Source organism: Phaseolus vulgaris, chromosome 3, assembly GCF_051622355.1.
Source record: "Phaseolus vulgaris cultivar YP4 chromosome 3, ASM5162235v1, whole genome shotgun sequence".
Taxonomy (NCBI): Eukaryota; Viridiplantae; Streptophyta; class Magnoliopsida; order Fabales; family Fabaceae; genus Phaseolus; species Phaseolus vulgaris.
In genome coordinates this window covers 53,113,118-53,135,112 of record NC_143500.1, presented here as the reverse complement: position 1 = coordinate 53,135,112, position 21,995 = coordinate 53,113,118, and the positions used below count along the sequence as shown (strand labels likewise).

The window sequence follows — 21,995 nt, the reverse complement described above, 5'->3', positions numbered from 1 at the left end:
ATCACACCTCCAACCTAATGCCTTTCTGTTTTCTGATTGCGCGTGCAACATTTTAAGAGACTCTGTTTTGATGAAGTTATATTTTATGTAATCTCTTGAGATCTCAGTAATCAAATAGAGTTAATTACATTTTGGAATTAGAATTTATAGACCATCTAATCTTTTTCCCTTGTCTATATATGAATTGTCATATATAATTAGATTATAATTTCCATGAAGTCGCAATTGCTTTGTACAGAAGATTCTTATTAGTATTTTTATTTTTTCATTACGAATTTTACTATGTTGAAGATGAATAAGCAATTTTCAAAACGTAAAACATTTTCAAGAGCTTCCACGAATATAGAGTTGGCTAGCATCAAAAATCAATAACATCTAGAGCAATTCTAAACGTAATGAATGCTGTTTGCTGTATAAATATTCAAGCGGAACGCTTTGCTTCATATGGAAAGTGGGATTAACGTCTTTACGATGAAGAAAAGGGGGTAAGTAGGTTGCATAAGTGAAACTGGATTCAATAGCTTATTTGACATGTAAGATATGAGCCTTATACTATATTACAACTTTTCTTAGAGCTTTAACTTTTAGAGCTTCCCGGTCATAAGTCCCCTCTGGAACAAGGAGAGGTTCTCTGTAGTAATGGAGGTTTATTAGTCTAAAAAATGGTATGAAAATAGTCACAAATGAATAGATCTCAGCAGTTTGAAGAGCTTCTCGCTGGCATACTTTGATGCTTCATTCATCATCAGAAGGCTTAAGGTCACCGGGAAACTGTACAGTGACTGCAGAACATGGAGACTCGGTAGCCACTAAAGGAGAGTGGTAAGCAATGATGGAATAGGAACTTGTTTGTCGTGCTATGCATCTTGTGGAAGAAATCAGTTTAGAAGTGTCATCCAGAAGATGTAAATTATAACGGAATTAAAGAATCTTGCCAACTCTTCTTTAGCCCCCTTGGTCAACTCCATGACAAAAACTGAAATGCTGGGACACGTATCAATGTTTTACAATTTGCATGAAAAATTTAGAGAAAATTAATATACAGAAGTGACTCAAATATATCTTTTTGTGAAAAAAGTATCATTACAGATGACAAATGACAAGATGTTCAGGAAAAATGCCCAGAAAATTTTCAAGTTGGGCAGTCCAATTCAATTGGCCTACAACTCATGTCAAGCCATAAAATTCGTTGCTCATGAACAACAGCATTTACAAACATAGGAGAAATGCGTGGAAATATTAATTAGTAAGGTCAAGAAATTTGTATCAATAACTTCAAACATATAGAAAGGACAATCAACAAAAAAGAATATGCATGTGTGTTTTACTAGAATTTACCTATAACTATTCTGATGTTATAAAAAAGAATGCCTATGAAGAATTGGTAAAGATATCAGTGTTAGCATACCAAAGTTTTCAGAAGAGCATCCCCTAAACCTTCACCATATGCGCCTCAGCCAATGAAGAATGCAGGTCTTCTCGAGATTGAGATCTCCTACTCTGCAGACGCATCTGACTTCTGTGGGGTGACCAGAATGTCCCTATACTACTGCCGTCCACTTGCATCTGCCCTAAATTGTTTGAAGAATAACTATGCAAGACACCACTACTAGCTGATGGATGAAAGGGAGATTCCATCAGCTGGATGTTGCCACTGTTATCACCGGGACCATGCCCCAGGCTAAACGGTCTATCCTGTGAACCTGCCGTTCTTGGGCTGAGTGGGGTCTTTATTCTATCCCCTGCAATACCATAGGTACATACAATGACTTCAAAGCTCGCAATCACAAAGAAATATTACCAAAAAAGAGTACACCGACATTCAAAGTATCCAAAAGCAGAAGCTCAGCAATCATTTCTAAAGAAACTAAAACCAAGCATAGTATCTGTGAAAGTACATGATGCACGCTTGTAACAATTGCAAATGTTACATCATCAGCACGTATATAATTAGGACATATCAATTGCAAATGTAAATTACAGTTTTTCAATCAGTATCATTTACGGAGGGACTGTTCACAACATCAGTTCACAGCCATAGCATCTACCAAAGATTCACTCCAAAGATTCCTAAAACAACTTGCGATGCATTACTCTTTTCCCTATTATAACGAGACTCACAATGCTACAGAGTATCATCTTTTAATATTTTATATTTTATTTTAAGCTGACTTTATCAGAGTTCAAATAGTAAATTGATTTTTATATAATAACTGTCTCTGAAGTGTTAGTTATGACTAAGCCTAGTGTCCAAGTCATGTCTAAGCTGAAAAGAAAAAAAAAGTAATCATACACAGGTGCAGTGTCAATAAGTGTCAGGCGTGCAATGGTGTTGGAAGCATTATGACACTCCAACACCTCATGGAGGACCAAAGAAACATCAACTCCGACATGGCTAATGTGTAAAATATACAACACCCCATATATATAATATTTATAAATTCATTCATCATCTATGATATTAACCTTTATAAAAAGAACACTAAAAAGGAATAAGAGATCATTTCACAATGCAACTCTTACAAAACATTTCCAAGAAAAACAAGATCAAACATGTCATAATATTTCATATAATAATGAGTCTCACTAAATAAATATAAAGTCATAATATTTCTAGTTCTCCCAAAATTTTAAAAACATAAAACAGATTTTGTGTCCTCCTTAGTCATCATCTAAGAAAAACATAGCCTCTAGTTCCAGTTCATCAAGTTACAAATTAGCAGCTTTACTGGAAGCAGCTTCACAATTATACGTAAGTTCCTAATGTCGTAGTATAGCTTTATAAATACAATAAAAAACATAAAGGAGTAGGCTTTATAAATAAAAAGGGAAAAAAAAAAGCATTATTATCAGTGCCTTGCAGTAGAAAGCACAAACAGGAGCATAAGCACAATGAATGACATGCTCCTGTTTTTCCAAACCATAGGAGATTAATAAACACAAAAAGAAAATAATAAGGAAGCAAACCTGATGACCACAATACAATAAGCCGCACAGAGGAGGTGGCTAGAGTTGACAGTAAAGCCAACAACAGAGCGTGCACTGGGGAAGGAGGAGAGATGAAGGAGAAGAACAGAACAGAACACTGCAGAACGGAGAAGAAGGATTTTGTGCATAAATTGTTTCCTATTGATGCAGTTTGTAACTTAATGTAATGGATTTTGATTTTGGTGATTTGTTTTTTGACTTAATCAACACAATCTCGATTGAAAATAAGATAAGATTTAAAATTTAAGTTGACAAGTCAGAAAAAATGGCATCCCTACATTTGGATCTTGCAGTGATGCATCGGACTTGAGTCAGAAGTTTTGGGAGTTTTGGGCCATGTCAATGTCGGACATAAAAATGATCACAGACTGACGTGCAAATTGTTAATCATGAATCAGAAAAAGAGCAGATCAGGAGACCTGCAAGACATGAGACGTGGATGCAGGTGCATAGATCAGCAGAGGATGCCTGCGAGCACTTGGTGTGCCAGAAAAACACCAGGCATGTAAAAAATAACTGCCAACGAGCAGTGGTCTAAGGGTTGGCTTAGTGTTTGTATTGAACAGAGGTCAGAGTTGGCGTTGAATGAAGAAGAAGGTCTTTGAACCTATAGGAATCTTCAGATAAAATAAAAAAGAAAACAAAATCATGAAAGCATATGGGTTGGAAAACTCAGAAAAATGGGCAAAGATGGGCTTTCATCCCTCTGCACCAACAACGGCTGCAATTTTCCAAAATATTGGCAGCAACATGGACACACAACACAAAAACATGAGGTGATTAACTTCTTGTAAGAGAACATTGGCTACATGTCATGATGCAATGATGTGTGCAGTCAAATGTCTTAGCCAAATCATTATCATGGTTTTGGAAATGCAGCTCCAATAAAGGGGAATTACAAAGAATAAGTAAATTACACTCCCCTTCCTAGAGAAATGTTTAAATTACACTTCACCCCAAGACTAGAGATATGACTAAATTTCACTTTCTAAAGATGGTATCAGAGTCATTCAAAGCATATTCTAACAAGATGTTAGGCGTCGTGTCACCAACTATCAGGTTCTCCCCCTAGTCTCATGCTCGAGATGTCATGAGGACCTATGTTGAGAAACCTACATTGACTAGAGATAAGGCTAAACTATAATACATAGAGCTAATTTTGTGAGTTTGACTTAGGTTTAAAGTTCATTTTCTTGAGATGGTATCAAAGTGAGTCTATCCTAGTCAAGTTTGTTGGGTCTCGTGTCACCCGCTATCGCATTCCCCCCAAGTCCCATACTCGAGATGTCTACTCCTTGGTGTGAGGGGTGTGTTGAAGAGCCCAAATCGAATAGAGATATGAGCAAATTATAATATATAGGTGGGGGCAAATCATCCATCTTATAAGCTGATTTTGTGAGATTAAGTTAGGTTTAAATCCTACTTTCTTAAGAGAATATATGAGCATTTTAGAGTGTTTTCTCAATATAATTCTTGAACATTTACTACCAATTTTCAGACTTCAAAAGATGAATAAAGATTTTAGATGAAATTCTAAATTTGATAGTAGAGATGCTAATATTTCATTAAACCCAGTCAAAGACTATAGTAAGTAATGGATGTTCAAATTTAGTTGCAAAGACATTGAAAGATGTAGAAAAATAAAACATCATAGGGAGGCATATTCATAGTAATTCACTATTGTTATGAGGTTCATCTACATTAAAATGAAACAAATCCATCTCTCACGGCAAACAACAGTGTATATTTTTTCCAAAAAAAGAGAGGAGAAAGGAATGTAATGAGTCCTTCAAGGAAGGAAGTATAATTTACTCTGAATATTTGACACAATAAGAACTGGGAGATGCACTAAACAAAAGAACCCCAAGTTATTTACTTACTAGGCTGAAATGAGGCAGCAATTTTTCAGAAAAAGCTTTGAACTTATTCATATATAGGGTTTGTTTACAAATTTGAATCAAGAAGAAAGCTTGATTGACTTCAATCCTTATAATGATACCATCTTCCTTCTGTAACAAAATTGAAAGTGTAAATATCATATGCTGGCAATACCAATCTAGGAAGGTTGGGACAATGTTCTTCTCAGATATTAAAAGTTCTTGAATTTGAGCTAGGCCTAACTCAATTCCAACAGCTAACTCATGACATAATCATACAAGAATTGTCCAAGCCATTGTAAACTATACTTTAGTCATATTTATAATTGATGTGGGATCTCAACACATATCTCACGGTTAGGATTGACATTTGGAGAATGGAGATTGTAGGACTGAACTTTTCTATATTGCCCAGGTAGATTGCACTGGGAAAGCAGTGGGGAACGGGTAGTTTGATTTCTTCTTTGGATAATTGAGGGTAGCTCAATATTGGATCCAGGCTCCAATATCATCTTGAATTTGAGCTAAAGCCTAATTCAACCCCAAAGCTATAATTCATGAGGTGAGGATAGGATTGCCTAAGCCTTTATAAGCTCTACTTATCCATATCTATGATCAATAAGAAATTCAAGAGAAGTTAATTTTGTTTCATATACTGGAATGCTAAGGTGCATAAAGCATAATTGGATTTGCATCACTCTAGGTTAACCTGAGAAGTTAGAAAACTTGACACCAATATCTATTCATAACAGTCAATCATCAAGTGTACAATCCCATACACAAGATAATTTATACATACATTTGGTTTCTACATGTTTGTTTAAGTTGCAGAAATTTCATGTTATTACATTAAATACATTTATGGAGTCATCAGAAATTATAAGTTGTGTGCATAACACTGACAAGGAAGAATGCTACAAGATTCAAAGCACCACAATGCGTTTTCACCAAAAATAATCTATTGTGTCCTAAGCACAAGCATCGACTCTAATATAGCCACAAGGCACAACACGAACATCGACACTACTCCAACACAATTAAAGTCCAAAATATACAACACTAGCAAAGTGCATTTGTATGTGTAATGAAACTAAGCATAAACAACACAACACAATATTTAAATTGATAATTCAGATTTGATTGAAAATATGCCTCACGAAATATTTAGCTGAATGTTTAAAAAATTGAATATATTTTTTTTCTATAGCATCATTAAATGTCTATCCATAAGATGTCGATGGACTCCATTCAAATGTCCAAGCTATTCAAGATGTTTGCTTAAGTGTCTGAGCTGAGACAACAAAATATTATTTTACTTAAATGCCTAACAAAGAGTGTCAGAGAGAGGTTAGTGTCAAAAACATGTGTAAGAGAGAGGTTAGTGTCAAAAACATGTGTCAGTGGGATGTTAGTGTCAAAAACATGTGTCAGTGGGATGTTAGTCTCAAAAACATGTGTCAGTGGGATGTTAGTCTAAAAAACATGTAGAACACTCAAGACACCTCGAGCAGGAGGAATGTATGTCAGATTATTAAGAGAAAAAAAAAGCATTTAGGTCAAGAGACTTTGAACTTGCTATTTACTGATACCAGATAAAGGAGGAGAATAATCAGCAAAGGAATCGATAGGTTATGGCTGAAGAAACATTATTTGCTACCTTTTTTGACTTATACCCTGGAGGGAATTCGTGCTTAAGAAAACATCTATCAACATTATGACTTGTGTGTGACCACAAATGAGTGTATAGCCTTGCAGAAACAGATTTTGCAGGAAAAAATTTGGCTCGGCCATGACTTTGAGAAAGAGGGAGCTTTGCTTGTACTGTGAGAGCTTCTGGATCAGGTAAATGCCAATTTGGAGTTGCTGTTCTGTAGAGTCACACACCATAGAAAACGCCTTATTCAAAGATGAAAGGACTCCACTAAAAGAATTAGATACTTAACATATATGTAATTTTCATTGAGGCCATGGAGAAAGGATAAGACACAATCATGCTGGATGGTTTTAGGGGCGTTGCAGCAACACTGAGATGGAACAGCAGGGGCAGGAATTGGGTGGAAGTTGCCCCAAAAGTATTTCCATCTTGGTAAAATAGGTCACAGACACATCAGCTTGTTCAAGAGAGCATATCTCATTGCAGAGATGAGAAATACAAGCATAATTGCCCTGAGAAAAACTACCTTTCAAATCATGTATTGTAAGCTTCAGTCATCCAAATGATGATTGTAGAAATTTCGGTTGAAACTAAATGGTACAGCCAAGAAAGAACTAAGCTATTGCACCTTTTCCATGATAGAGGTGACTCTATTGCTCCTGGTTTCTTGATGAATGCATATTTGTTTTTCATTTTGAGGGACATGGACATAGCTTGAGCCCAGTTATAAAATTTGATCCATCAAGAATGATGGAAATGAGAACCAAAAACGGGTTCTCATTTGGATGGATATAATACGGACTGGAGGGTTCAAGAATGGCAGAAGAAGCAATGACCAAAGAAGGAAGAAGAAGATTATCGTGGAACAGGTGTGAATAAGAGAAAATCATCAAAATCAATCGGAATATGTTTATCAATGTGCATGCTTCCATGTGTTTAACTTATTTGTATTGTAAGTACGTAATTGGATCATCAAAAAATCAGATATCAGTTGTGCAATTAGCTTACCAGAATTGATTGGACTCCACCTCTGAAACCGAAATGGGGATGGGATATTAAGGCCAGATGCAGTGGACCCACCGTTATGCCTGAAAAATGGAAGATACTGTCTCCGGAAAAATCTTGGCATCCAATTGACAACCCACGATAAAGCACAAAGCAGAAGAATAAACGAAAGTATCAAAATGGGAATAAGAACAAGTAGATTCATCTTCATCTGAAGCAAGTCAAAACCACGAAGGCCAAACCTAACAGAATACGACTTCCCAGCTTCCAACAAAGCCACTCCAAGTGTCCAAGTGATACTTCCAGAACCAACAGTTATACTCTTATCAGTAATGTGCAAACCCTCTCTAAGCAATGATGCAATGTAAGGCGCCCGGAAACAGTACTGCTCAATAAAGGGCTGAGGAGCAACACTCTTCTTTGCAACATTCCATCTCTTCTCACAGAATTCCCTACCCTTCTCCAACACATCCTCAAGCGTGGCTTCTGCACTCAAGTTGAAAAACCTATACACCACAAAAAACCCAGAAATCACATAAAAATGTCCCATAGGGCGAGGCAAGTTATGCCGAAGAGCACACGGATGAATCTCACAATCCAGCGCAGGACTGGCATCACTCCATTCAGACAAATTAACAGCAACCTTGGCCAGCGCGTTACACTTCTGCCAATTGGGCGCGCCAACAAGAGTGACCATGGTCTTAATTCCTGTCTTCTTCCCCGACACATTCCCATTCCCCTCAACCTTAGGACTCTCCCCTCCATTCTCCAAAGCACCACAATGCGAGCACGTGTAGCGCGCCTTGTACCCAGACTGCAAGCAGGGATGCTTAAGCTCCAGATTCCCCTTCATAACATCCGCAATACCATACCCAAACTCCTTGAAAACACGCGCAACAGACTTATCAAAGGCCTCATTGAGGCCATAACCAGCAAGTGAATACGCAGTCAAATGATGGTTCACAGACCCAATCCTAACATACAAACTAGTCTCACTATTCAAATGCTGTTGCTTATTACCCTCAAACGTCACCTGCAAAGAAGAACCCCCCAGATCAAGAGCACCGTAGGTTTCCTTCTGGGGCTCAACTCCGAGAATGCCACTGTCATAATTAAGCGCAATCCAACCAAAGTAAGCTTCCTCGGTGCCGGAAATGATCTTCACCCAATCCCTCCGACACACAAAAGGCGAACCTTTCAGAACGTTCCACGCATTATCGAGCAGCCACTTGGAGTCATCGAAGGGAAGTCTCCGGACCCCGGCGGTGGCGTAGAGGAGCAGGGAAGTGGACCGGTGGGAAGGCTCTGGAATCTGCTTCTGCGCCCATTTCAGAAGCGGTTTGAGCGCGGTTTTCAAACCGGTCAAGTTGTGGAGGAGTTTGTCGAGGCCCGGTTCGGTCTCCATTCGGTCGTAGGCGCGGCCACTGGCGGGGTCCTTGCGGAGGCCGTCTTTCAGGGATTGGATGGCGATGGGGAGGTTGGTGGAGTGTGGCTGTTGGACTTGGGCCTTGTAGACGTAGACACGTGTCCCTGTGCTGCCGCAATCGAGAACGACGTAGTATTTGGGGGAGGCTTGGTGGGAGTAGAAGGTGTAGAGAAGAAGGAGGAGGAGGAGGAGGGCCATGATCGCGATCGGGGCGAGACATTTCCGGCGAACCGGGGTGGGGAGTTGGAGTGGTTTGGTTTTGGAGAAACTTGCGTTGGATGGGTCTCGGAGAAGGCCATGTTCGGGGTCGATGTTCCGGTAGGAGGAGAGATCCTGAAGGGAGGCGGAGATTCGGAGGTTGTTCTTGACGCCTTGTAGTTTGCCAAAGATCATGTCTCTGTGTGAGGGTGTTGGATTGGATCTGGGTTGGGGTTAATGGTGCATGGTGGTTGTTGAGTTGAATGAGATCGGAGAGAAGAGGTAGTTATGTTGGGTAGTGTCAGTTTGAAGATGAAAGTGCAGTGAAGACGGAAATGGAATATACGCAGATCTCTCTGCACAGAACTGCGTCGTTGGTGAGTGCAAAAACACACACCACAACAACCAAACCGGTTTTTTCTTCTCCTTTCTTTCCTTAGTAGGCAATTTCTTCTTACACCATGTCAATTTTAACATGTATTCTATAGTTTTTTTAAATCTCTAAAATTACCCTTATTTCTGGAAGAATAAATAAAATTCAAAAAAAAAAAAATACATTCCGAAACACAAAATTAGAAATGCATTTTAGATAAAAAAAATTTAGAATCCAAAATGTTTTGGAAATTAAAATTCGGAATATTTCTGGATAAAAGCTTCTAGGAGTAATTTTTATTTACACTTTCCTTTTATGTAAAGGTTATTTTCGTTATTTAAGAGGGATATTTTTATCATTTTTAATAACAGATTCGGTGCATGTTGGAATTGATATGTTGTATGGAGAAATTGCCTTCTTAGTTTTGCTATTTCCTTTAATTCTTGGGCCATATGGGCTTAATTGACCCTACTTTAAGGCTCATTTCTCTACATTTAAAATTAGGTTTTTCTCCCTGCACCATTAAGACATTCATCCAACAAAAAATTTAAAACTCAACATTGTCATTGACTTCATTTTTGCATACGGGTGCAGAAATCTGGAAGTGATGGTTATATACTTTAGATTTTGATATACGAAACATCATTTTCGTATTTTGTGTAAGCTTCCGAATGTTCATATCTGAAAGTGAGTTATGAGTTTTGGATTTCTATATTCGAAATGATGTGTTATAAATGGTGTTGAGGATCGAGATTTGAAATTCATTTATATTTTCTTACAGATTTTGACATCCGAAAGGTCATTTATGTTGTCCAAATAAAATTTCGGATGATCAAATCTAGAAATGATATATTAATTCTAAACTTGCATATCAAAAACTTCATAATTTAATTTACGAATATGAATATGGAAATTCTTTTACTTTAGTAAAGATAAAACAAATACTTCACGTCAGTGTGTTAGGTGTTTTTCGTTCGCATGGTGCATGGAGAATCAGCCTAAAAAATACTCATATTCTTACCAAATTTTTAATTTAAATCTCACGTGATTCATATTGCTATTAGGTCCAAATTTGGATCAACTTTAGGACACAGAAATCTTGGTTTTTTTCTTATCTTTTTATCTTCTAAGTTCTAACTTAAACTTCTGATAACTATATTTTGGCCCGTTAGACTTTAAACAAGTTGTTATTTCATGTTGACATTCAAACTTGTTTTGCTTTGTCTTTTTGGTCTCAATTTAAGGATATGTCTGTCAAAGCTTAACGCAGACTCAGAAGACTGAGTCAAAGCATTATTATGTGAAAGAGTAAAACAACGTTTTCATCATATGTTTCTTTTCAACCATTCAAACCTTCCATTTCAAGGGACTTTGGACCTATCAATAATCACCTAAATAATATATTGTTCCAATTTCAACTCTATACAAAAATTATAATTTTCTCATTTAGGATTTAAGATAAAATGATAAAATCCATTTCCAATTTTTGCTCTTTAATTTATTTCTTTTTCTTTTTCAACCTTTCATATCGTAACCAACAGTATTTTGAACCAAAATTTCTCTTACCTCATCCTTTTGGAAAATTACATTTGTTTTTCCATTTGGGGTCTCAAGTAAAATGATCAATTTCATAGTATCTATTTCACCTTTTCTCTTTAATACTATTATCAATATATTTTTTAGGCTTCTTCGTATCTTAATTAACATTATTTTGACCTAAAACTCATTTTACCTATGTTTTCTTGGAAAATTAAAATCCCTTCCTTTGGGATCTAAGGTGCAATTATCAAATTAATGAGTCCCGTTTCCATTTTTTAGTTGTTTAATATACTTTTTAATTCATATATTGTAGTTTCTTGATTTGGGATCTAAGTATAATAATCAGTCTATTTTCAATTTTTTTATCTTTGATATCATTCTTTAATTTAATTATTTTCCATTTTAAATTTGTGGTATTTTAGGCAACATTATTTTGAGCTCAGTTTCCTTTTGTTTTGGAACATTGTTTTTTCTCATTCAATATCGAAGGTAAAATGATAAACTGTTTTTGTTTTTGTTTAATATCATTCCTGAACTTGTTTTTTCTTTCAAGCTTTCTCATACTTACCAAACCATTTTTTTCTCACAATTTCTTGAGTAAGCTTTCCATATAATTGTATTTTTTGCCCGTATAAATGACCAAGTTGATATGTCATATTTCATTTTCTTATAATGTCTTATCTATTTTGTTAAGACCTCTCATATCTATTTTGATTTGTCAGCCATTTTGTGAAAAATAATTACTATGAATAATTTATAAAATTGAAAATATTTTCGGAGATTCATAAAAATAATGTAATTTTTTGTTGAAATATTAGTTTGGTAGACAACTACTCCAAATATTTAATATAATTTTATCCTAATTAATCAATTAAAAATCATTTTACCACCTAATAATTATAAAAAAAATAAAATAACATTTTGCATTCAACAGACCATATAACAAAAAATTTATCAGATGAGATGATGGTAAATCCACAGATCATTATATTTCTAAATTTTGTATATTCATTTACTCTCTATATTTCTTCGTTTTTCTAAATCATGCCCAAAGAAAATCCTTATTTCACTTCGAACTCAATCCTTATTTACTGGTCAACACTTTTCTGAATTTCGAAAATATTTTTATAGAATAATTTCATTTTTTGAATTTTTTTTCTAAAACGTATTTTTGCATTCTGAAATTAGTTTAATAAGATTTTGATTTTCAAATTTTATTTTAGAATTTCATTTCCAAAATACAATAAGCTATTCTAGATTTAGATTTCCAAAATTTATTTTTTGAATTTTAGATTTTCAATTATAGAATATAGGGTAATTTTTAACCATACTAAACTTATTTTAATAAACCTATTCTTACAAAATAGAATAACCCCTCTTTTACATAATTTTTTCTTTCTAATTTGACCTCTAATGGTGATTTAAATTTATTGTTAAAAACAATTCTTATGAAATCATTTTAAGATGTAACCTAGTGAACAAAGAATTATGAGACAACTTTTTACATGAAAATCCACAAATGTTAATCTGAAGGCTTTGGGGACATGATGGGGGGGCCTGAAAAAATGTTAACTCTATAAGAAGTCTTGTCATGGATAAGTGATTCAGAGACCCGAGAGCCATGAGAAATAACTGCAGCAGCTGCGTGTCTTTCTCTATAAGACGCCCAAGTAACCGCATACAAACCAATAATGATCAAAGAACCCCCTAAAATGCTGTTGTCACCAATAAAGAAAAATAAAAACAGTAAGAAACTTGAAACAATACAATAAACTGTTCCAGGATGTCTCTTCTGGAATCGTACAAAACCTAGTCACCACAAGCTTTATAGACAACAGATGCATTCTGATATATAACATGATCAAGTTCTTGTTGGACAAGTTCTTAACAAATGAGAGCTCATGCCATAAACTTCATCTTGAAATTTACTAAATGTTTTTAGAACATAAACTTATTTCAATAAACTACAGAAAGAAGCTTACTGAAATCAACTGAAAACAGTTTATAAGAACCATAAATATATTTCATAAGTTTAAATAAGCTTAGTAAAAACTTTTTCAAACACCAACAAAGTAAATATGACACATCACACCCTAAACAAATTTTGCACAGAAAATAAAGACGAGTTACTTATTGAAGACAACTATGCATCTTTTCTGGAAATAAAGCATATCGTGCTGCCTTTTGGAAATAGCATTAAAAGTTGAGTTGGCTAGTAAAAAATGCATCAATAACTAGGAGTAATAGATGTACCTTCCCATGTAAATTGGAGTTCCAAGAAAAATTCTAGATAGGAGAGCAGAAGCTCCTGGTTGAAGTGGGTTATAAAGAGCAACCATGGCTGGCCCCAAGATCTTGTTGCACCATGTAATCAGTCCATAATTAAGGGCAGATGCGATAAATCCCTGAACAAATAAGGGAAACATCTGTCAGACTCTTACATGCTAAGAATCCTCCAAAGAAATTTATTAAAAGTTGATATAAAGATCATACTTGAATTGAGAAACTGAATTGAGAACTGTGTATGTATTTCCTATTCTGACCTCATAAACAATGAGATCAGTTCATTTAGGGTACAGAGAAGGGCTAACTAACTATACTGAGTTGGCAACAACAGCTTAACTAACTGAGAAACTAACTTTGCTGAGCCGGCAACAGCCAAACAACAGATTAACTAACTGAGAAACTAACTTTGTCGGTAACAACTAACAACATCTTAAGGAAATCTTATAAAACTGCATGCATGAACAACGTCTTTTCATTTTCCTCAAATGCAAAACTTGGTATGCCTTGATAAAAAAATACACAAGTGAGTATGCTTCCATTGTAAAGCTTCAAAGAGAAGCAAGATAAACTTGCTAAGGAAGAAAACTAAATTGTGTTATTATTTGATGAATTTAAGGATACAGCAGTATTATACACAGTGAGAATACAAGGTTCAGAGTATTTGGACACTAACCAACTGACTAGGCTAACTAACTAGAGAGAGGAAACAGTAACAGTGCTCATGATAGGAGCCTGTGAGCCCTTTCTTAACCACATACTCAAACAATTAAAAAAATAAAATTGGCATTTGAGGTGTTCAAGAATGAAACCACACAAATGTTGAATAAAGAAGATGAACTAAAATTATCAGAGATAGATAACTAATAATGGCTCATAATATTGAAGGTTGATTTGAAGTTCTAGTGACTCACAGCATAAATAACAGCAATTGTTTCGGACTGTGTCAATCTCCAGTCAGTTGACTCGTTAGTTGCAAAGAAAGATGTAGTTACCATCAGAACAGCTCCAAAGAAGTATGAATATGCCGTGACAGATAGGTTTGCCGGATACTTTTTTAACAGTGGAGCCTGGAAATATTTCACAATAATTATTAGCACATTTTTCACATATAATAGAACCTAATATCATAAAATTGTTAAAAAATTTAGCACACATAATTCATTATATTCCTTCTCAATTCTTCTCTTCTCAGCATGGTATCAGAATGATACTATTGTCCGTGACTTGTTTTGTCACTAATCCATTCAATACTATCCAATATGTAACTTAAAGCCGGTTTTGTAAGATTGACTTAAGCTTAAAGTCTACTTTCTAATATGGTATAAGAGTCTATCCTAATGAGATTTGGTGGGCGTATTGTGTCATCCGTTACCGGACTGCTAACAAATCACCCACAAATATTCAGTCTCATGTTCGAGATGTCCATTCCTCGCTTAAATTTCATTTTGTAATAACTTTGAAAGCTTAAATGAATGATTGATGAATATTCCTTTCAATAGAGGTGAATTTTGCTAGTAGTAGCCTCGGAAAGGTGTTGATGCTAAGGAGATTAGTACAAAAAGCACTAGTTGTATAAATTTTTGTTGACAACATATGCTGCCGTTTCCAAGAAACCCATGGGGTTACCTCTTAAAAGAAACAAGGAACATTCAATCACCATTTTTGAAGGACAAGACAAGGCGTTGTGAATGCTTGACCCTACCACCACCCAAATTATCATAAAAGTGAAATACTATCCACCATTAGTATATTTACAAGATTCTAACAAAATTAATAAATACTCATTCTTCTTGTTTATGAAGAATCTAATGTTGTTGGTTCTTGTTCGTATGTTACTATTCCAATATTTCATCCATAATAGAGCCTTAACCATGGCTCTATTATTTTGATTCATTCATTTACTTTCGAGAACCACTTTTTTAGTTGTCATCCAAGCTTGATCTTCTTGTTCAAACTCAATTTTCACGACAGTTTCAAAGTACTCAATGCAAGGAATCACTTCTTACCAGCAGTCTCCACAACTGTCTTGGTGTTGCTGCAAGCAGCTTAATAAGATGAAAACAGGTCTAGAGGGTTGAAGCAAGTCAAGAGGGTCTCACCTGGTTGATCCTGAAAATTGGACCAGATCTCTAAACATAAATGGCTTAGAGGATCACTTACAGGTTTTCCAGATGAACCATCTGGTTCACTCCACTATGATTAGTAGAGAGCATAACATCACATGTGTATAATGCATGGAATTGGAACTTAACAAATAAGTATCAGTTAATAATAGAGATAAGAAATGACAGTGATCACTACCAGTTTTTTTCTTAATGCTTCTTGTAGTCAACAATCATTTGAAGAATATAAAAAAGAGAAGAACCTGGATGGTTAGAAAAGCAGCCATGCACATGCAATTCCCTATGAAGCACAAAACTCCCAGATGAAATTGATCAAATCCAAGATCCAGTAAGCCACCAATTAACCATCCAGAAGGCTCTGGTTGACCTTTGGCACTTATTTCACTGTGTGATACAAAGTCTGTTTCTGAATATCCTATCAATGGCGGACCACGGTACAAAACCATCAGTACAGCACCTGAAACACAGGAGAAAGTTCCTCCAACCTTGGCCAAACCTTCATATCTTAGCAAGTTCACTCTTTCTGTACTGCATGAATAAGTTTATCAGGTGCACATTACTCTATGTCCTGGTGTATCTTGATTTACTTAATGTATAAATTCCAGTGCAACAATAGTGGGGAATTGTGTGTTCTAGAAAAAGATAAATTGACAAAAAATAATGTAGAATTGAAGCGAGAGAAACTGACCCCATCATCACAGCCAATAGAAAAGTAAAGACCGGAGTGGCTGGCTGAACCGCAGCAGCATAAGTTGGACTAGTATAGCTTAAGCCAATAAGAAACAAAAGATGGTTGCCAAATATCCTGATCATTAACAAAGAAGCCAAATTACCACTGCCTCAATAAAACACTAGAGTTCACGCATAACCAATAGAGAGAATATGTGACTATATCCAGAACCTTACCCAGTCAATCCAAGAAAGAAGAATGACAGTAGAAGGCGTTTAGTTATCGGTGGCCGTGTACGCCTACAAACCAGACATGATTAGGATAACGATGCATTAGAAGTAAAGCAATGACGATGAGAAATGGGTATAAAAGTGTAGCAAGTTAAAATTTCATTTCTTAAGTTGGAATATATATATATATATATATATATATATATATATATATATATATATATATATATATATATAATATAGCAGTAAAGCACAGTTAAATGAGCAAAGAAGCATCATAAAATTAGCTGTCATCTAGGCAAAAATTGACCATAAGTATGAGCATTCCAGAATCAAACTTGAGATGTTAACAAATTAACCTCGATCATGATAACCCTTGGTTATTAGTTAATTACTGAAACATACTAAAAACTATAACTCTAGATGGAAGATAGGTCTAAATTTTAGGCATAGATAACTGTATAATTTGATCCAATTAAACACACCCTACACAGAGACACCAAAAACCCTGACATTTGGGAAAACTATATGTTAAATTACCTCTAAGAAAATAAAAATGTTAACAACACACACTTTATTATTATTAGTAAAAATTTATGAAAAATTACAAATCTGTGAGTTTCACTTCTTATTAATGAAATTCACTGGTGAGTTTGTATTCCCAATGAGTTTTGACCAACAGTCGCTAGTAGATTGCAATTGTGTTAGAAATCGTGCTGACAAAATAAGAAGCAATGAAAGAAAGTAGAATTGATGACAGAAGTATAAACCGGGGACCAGTACAACACCGAATCAATGATACATGCATTGCAAAAAACGCATTGAAAACAACACCAAAGCAATCAATTCACTTGCCCCTTTCAGATAAACGCCAACATTCGAAGCGTGTGTGTGTGAGAGAGAGAGAAAGGAAGGTACTTTTCACGGATAAAAGCTAGGGGAGCGAGAATGGCGAGGGCAATGATATCGCGGAAGACGCAGAAGACGATTTGGTTGACTCCAACGTTAAGGGCAACTTTGGTGATGACGTGATAGCCTCCGTTGAATAACTGCACCATTGCCATGGCCGTGTGGGCCTTCCATATCTCACCCCCTGACACTGTTGCCATCATTATTAGCTTACAATTTATTAGATTACAACTCTTTCTACAGAGGGACACAATTCACCTTCAAGATTGGGGTTTCGTTGAATTCAAACCATTGAATTCAAAATAAACTATGTTGAATTTCTTATGCCAGAGGAAAAGAGCCCCAATCTCTAAGCAACTCCATTTTCTCTGTTGTTCTTATCGAAGTCAATTTTCTATTATTATTTACTTTATATTTAAACCGGGGTGTGTTCAATTTTCTTTATGATATGAAAAAATAAAAATTAACTGTATAATAATTATTACTTTATTATGATATTTATTAAAGAAAAAAATATTTATTAAAATTATGCAAACGTATCCATAAAATATAATTACAAAAATAAATTATCTTTAATTAAATTACAACCACTCTCCAATTGAGTATTTCTCTTAGGATTCTTAAATGAGTAAATAAAAAACTCTAAAATTTTACATTTCATTAGTAATTCATTTAATAAGTTATAATTATTGTATTTATAGAATAAATGAAATATAAACGTAAGATTTTTTTTATACTATTATTTTGGAAAATATTTTTTAATGATACAATTTAAAAATAAATAATTAAGTAATTAGATTTTATTTAAAATGCTACAAACAACAAAAATTGTAGAATTATGACAATATAAAGCTATAAGTTAATGAAAAGTACATTACTAAAATAATAAATGTGGGAAGTTTTAAGAATTTAAATTAATAAGAGATTAACATAAATTTAAAATAAGAATTGAATGGATTTTGATTTGATTCTCGGAGTAATAAGAAATAAATAAAAATAGTGAAAGTAAATAAAATTGGCTTCAGGAAGAGATTATGAGATACAAAGAATATAAGAGAAAAAGAAAATTAAAAATACTGTGAATAAAAAATTTGAAACCATCCTATTTATATAAATATTAGCAAATAAAAAATTAAAAAATTAAAAAATATATATATTGTATTTGATAGGAAGCTATTGTCATTCTTCCACGAATATGTTTATGGACATAAGATCTTATAATAAAACATCATTATTCTTTGTGATCTAAAAATTCAAGAGAAGAATTCTAATCCAAAGTTTATTGGATCTTAAATGAGAATATTCGAGTGTATTAAAGTGTAAAAGCTTCTTCACTTATAAAACGGAAGTTTCTAGAAAAGAATAACTGATTACTAGAAAATTATTCTATATATAATTTTTGCAATAATCTTGTAATAGTTCTTAAACGAGGAGAAAGAAATAGAAAAGACTAATCCTACATTTTTTGAAAAAGTGGTTAATAGTTGAAAGGAAAATACGTAGAGATTGTTGCAGAAACATAGCTAGACTAGTAGGCTCAAGGTTGAAGCCATATTTGCAAATTCTCCTTATATTTTTATATTTTAACTCTACCATTTTCAATATATGTTAGGAATTTTGTTCTCATTATATGTTAGGGTTTTGTATTGATAGAGAGTGCTTGGGATATTATTGTTTTTTTTTTGGAAGAAATAATCACATCTCCTTGTATATACACATGTTTTAAAAGATATTATTTTATTTTATATAATTTAAATTATTAATTATGTTTTAATTAAGTATATTTGTAGGTATTTGTTTGAAGTATGTATTAATGACGAGAAATATGATGTTTATGGATTTATGGATCTCAATTAATTAATCAAATGGAAATAGGAAAGTTGAAACTCATACACACATCACAAAGAGGTTGATTCTTCCTACACCATATCAATTCAGATTTGCACCCAACACATTGACGTGAAATGTCCATTTTGTCTTCAATGATTTAAAATTTTTGTCTTTCAGATATTCATATTCGTAAGTCAAACTACAAAGTTTTGGATATACAAACCCAGAACTAATATGTCACTTCCGGATTTCACCATCCGGAAGCTTATCTGGACAGCATAAATGACCTTCTGAATGTCAAGATCCGTAAGCAAACATAAATGAATTCCGGATCTCAATCCTCAACACCATTTACACCACACCATTCCATATATGAAAATTCGAAACTCATAACTCACTTTTGGATATGACTATCCAGAAGCTTAAATAAAATATGAAAATGACCTTTCGGATTTCGAAATCCAAAATCTATAAAAATCACTTCCCAATATTGGCATCCGTAATCAAATGTGTGAAAATGGCAGAATGGGGTTTTAAAATTTTCTTTGGGTGCGAGTCAAAATTGATTAGGTGCAATAAGCAATTGCCCATCACCATACATCACAAAATACATCACAAAGTGTTTACAGAGGAAACATACATTATATTTTTTCACTTACATTAATGAGTAAGTACAATTTTTAAGTTGTCAATTATTAGTATTTCATCATTTAAAGTTATACTAATTATTTTCTCAATGCAAACTCCATTGACATTTACTTGTGATATCTCCTGAATGATCACACTACAACATAGTTCTTCTCATTGCACAATAAGTCACTCACATACCTCAAGCAAAAAGTGGAGTGGTAATTACATTATTAACTTACCTATGTATATTATTTAAATGTCCCCTAACCCTAACAAGTTGTTTTTTATTAATTAGCTCATACACTGGATATAACATATAGAGAGGTTAACAAAGTGAAAAGTCCAAGTCCAAAAAGATGACATAGTCACACCTAAAGGTTTTAGTAATTTTCAATATTAATTTCCTATCTTGTGAATATCATTATTAACTTTCCATTAATATTGAATTGTAGTGTAATAAACAAATGGGAGGGTATAAGTGTAACTACTATATAATGCAATGGTTAACAACCATCGTAAGAGCCGAAATTGACAGAGGTTAGGACTAGGTAATCATGTTTCACTAATTGTTTATATAAAACTATATGTGGTTTATGGACTAATTTGAACTTATTTCATGATATAGTATTTTATAGATGTTCAACCACTGGATTCATAATCAACAAACTATGTGAGGAACGCTTGAACCACATATTTCATAACATTCTATAACACTCTATGATAGATGATGATCAAAATAGTTAAATCATATGTTGTTAAGATTTATATAATTAGTGTATAAATTTTTTGACTTTACACATTACTTTATAACTTCGTTTGCATTCATTATATACTGTTTTAAAAGTATTTATAAGTTTTTCTGCATTATTATTGAATCTAGCCAAGGTTTTAAACAATACAAGTTAATAAAGAAAAGAAAACGTAATAAATAAATTGAACAAAATAACTCATATAGATGATAATTTTGACTAAAACCGTAGTCTATGAAATACTATGAACTACTCTTGTAACTATAATCATTGTCTATGTAAACATTTTGTCATATATAACAAAAACATATACGACGGTTCAAACAACAATCATCACTTATGCTTTCCTTCTATATAAATGCTCACGTATGAATAGACAATAATTCAAACAACAATTATCTGTTTATATAGAAAACAACTTTAATCAACGTTTATATTTAATTAATTTAGACAACACCTGCATAAATTATGATTTTAAAACCGTCTGCTACCTATTTTAAAAACCATAATCTAAACACATTTCAATCTAACTAAATTTAAATACGCTATGAACTGAATTTATTGAATTTAATTACTTTGAGTCACCCGTTAATGGAGTTAAATATATGATTAATGAGTTCTTAATTGACTTAATTTTATTAAACCATACCTACAAATAATAAAATAATTGACATTGTTATTTAGAAAATGTGCTATGTTATTCATGACATACAAACTACAATCCACTTAAATAGAAATAGGTATCAGAATAGTCTAAAAGATTCGACTTAAGTTCGTGGTAGTGGATCATCAGAGCTGTTATGATAATGCATACATCTAATGATCGATTTAAGCACAGAAGAATGAAGATATTTGTAAATCGTGTCGCTAATAATAAACTAAATGGATCAGTAATCAATCATCTGGTTCTTGTTCTTGATCAGTCCAAAATGAAAATGGAAGCAAAAAAATGAAGCGCAATCGGTTACAGAACATGGTTGAATGTTGAAATGCATAAAAGAAAAGTGAGTGAGAAGGAGAAGAACCTTTCACGGATATAAGCGACGGGAGCGAGAATGAGGAAGGCAATGAGATCGCGGAAGACGCAGTAGACGATTTGGTTGATGCCATCGTCAAGAACCGATTTCGAGATAACGTGATAGCCACCGCTAAACAGCTGCACCATCACCAACGACGTGTGTGCTTTCCATATCTCCCTCCCTGAAACTGTTCCCATCACTACAAAATTCTCGTTTGAAACTCCGTTGAAGCACAAATATCGCATGCTATAAATAATAATTAAATAAAAAAATTGAATAAAAGTAAACAAATGTTATCATTTCTGGTGCTGAGGCGGCGGCTCAATTCCGTGTCTGCACGGTTGCACCACCAATTACTCTAACAACTTTTCTTCCCTAGTCCATTTTTATTTTTATGTATTATTATTACCTCGGATACGGTTTTTATGTATTTATTAAATTTTTGATAATTTTGATATAATTTTCTTTTATAAAAATATATTATATTTT

General features: G+C 33.9%; 2 protein-coding genes across 12 annotated transcripts; both read right to left on the bottom strand.

Moving 5' to 3' along the window:
- Positions 1-499: 499 nt before the first annotated feature.
- On the bottom strand, positions 500-9,941 carry LOC137808613 (putative apyrase 7). 4 transcript variants are annotated; one of them, XR_016519345.1, is made up of 4 exons: positions 7,528-9,941; positions 6,523-6,733; positions 1,409-1,742; positions 500-984 (listed from the first exon to the last, which is right to left on the bottom strand). XR_016519345.1 is itself a non-coding variant. In XM_068609808.2 (3 exons), the coding sequence occupies exons 1-2, from the start codon at positions 9,341-9,343 to the stop codon at positions 1,432-1,434; spliced, it is 2,127 nt and encodes a 708-aa protein (XP_068465909.2). In that variant the 5' UTR covers positions 9,344-9,941; the 3' UTR covers positions 500-984; positions 1,409-1,431. The 4 variants fall into 4 exon arrangements, 2 of the variants coding, with proteins under 2 accessions (XP_068465909.2, XP_068465910.2); XR_016519346.1 differs by having other exon boundaries at positions 500-976; XM_068609808.2 differs by lacking the exon at positions 6,523-6,733.
- Positions 9,942-12,444: 2,503 nt separating this feature from the next.
- LOC137808612 (WAT1-related protein At4g19185) lies at positions 12,445-21,764 on the bottom strand. 8 transcript variants are annotated; one of them, XR_016519344.1, is made up of 9 exons: positions 17,537-17,666; positions 17,288-17,468; positions 16,376-16,438; positions 16,158-16,274; positions 15,712-15,997; positions 15,353-15,455; positions 14,258-14,413; positions 13,314-13,465; positions 12,445-12,775 (listed from the first exon to the last, which is right to left on the bottom strand). XR_016519344.1 is itself a non-coding variant. In XM_068609807.2 (8 exons), the coding sequence occupies exons 2-8, from the start codon at positions 17,431-17,433 to the stop codon at positions 12,583-12,585; spliced, it is 1,113 nt and encodes a 370-aa protein (XP_068465908.2). In that variant the 5' UTR covers positions 17,434-17,468; positions 17,537-17,666; the 3' UTR covers positions 12,445-12,582. The 8 variants fall into 8 exon arrangements, 6 of the variants coding, with proteins under 6 accessions (XP_068465908.2, XP_068465906.2, XP_068465907.2 ...); XR_016519343.1 differs by having other exon boundaries at positions 17,288-17,666; XM_068609807.2 differs by lacking the exon at positions 15,353-15,455.
- Positions 21,765-21,995: the final 231 nt, after the last annotated feature.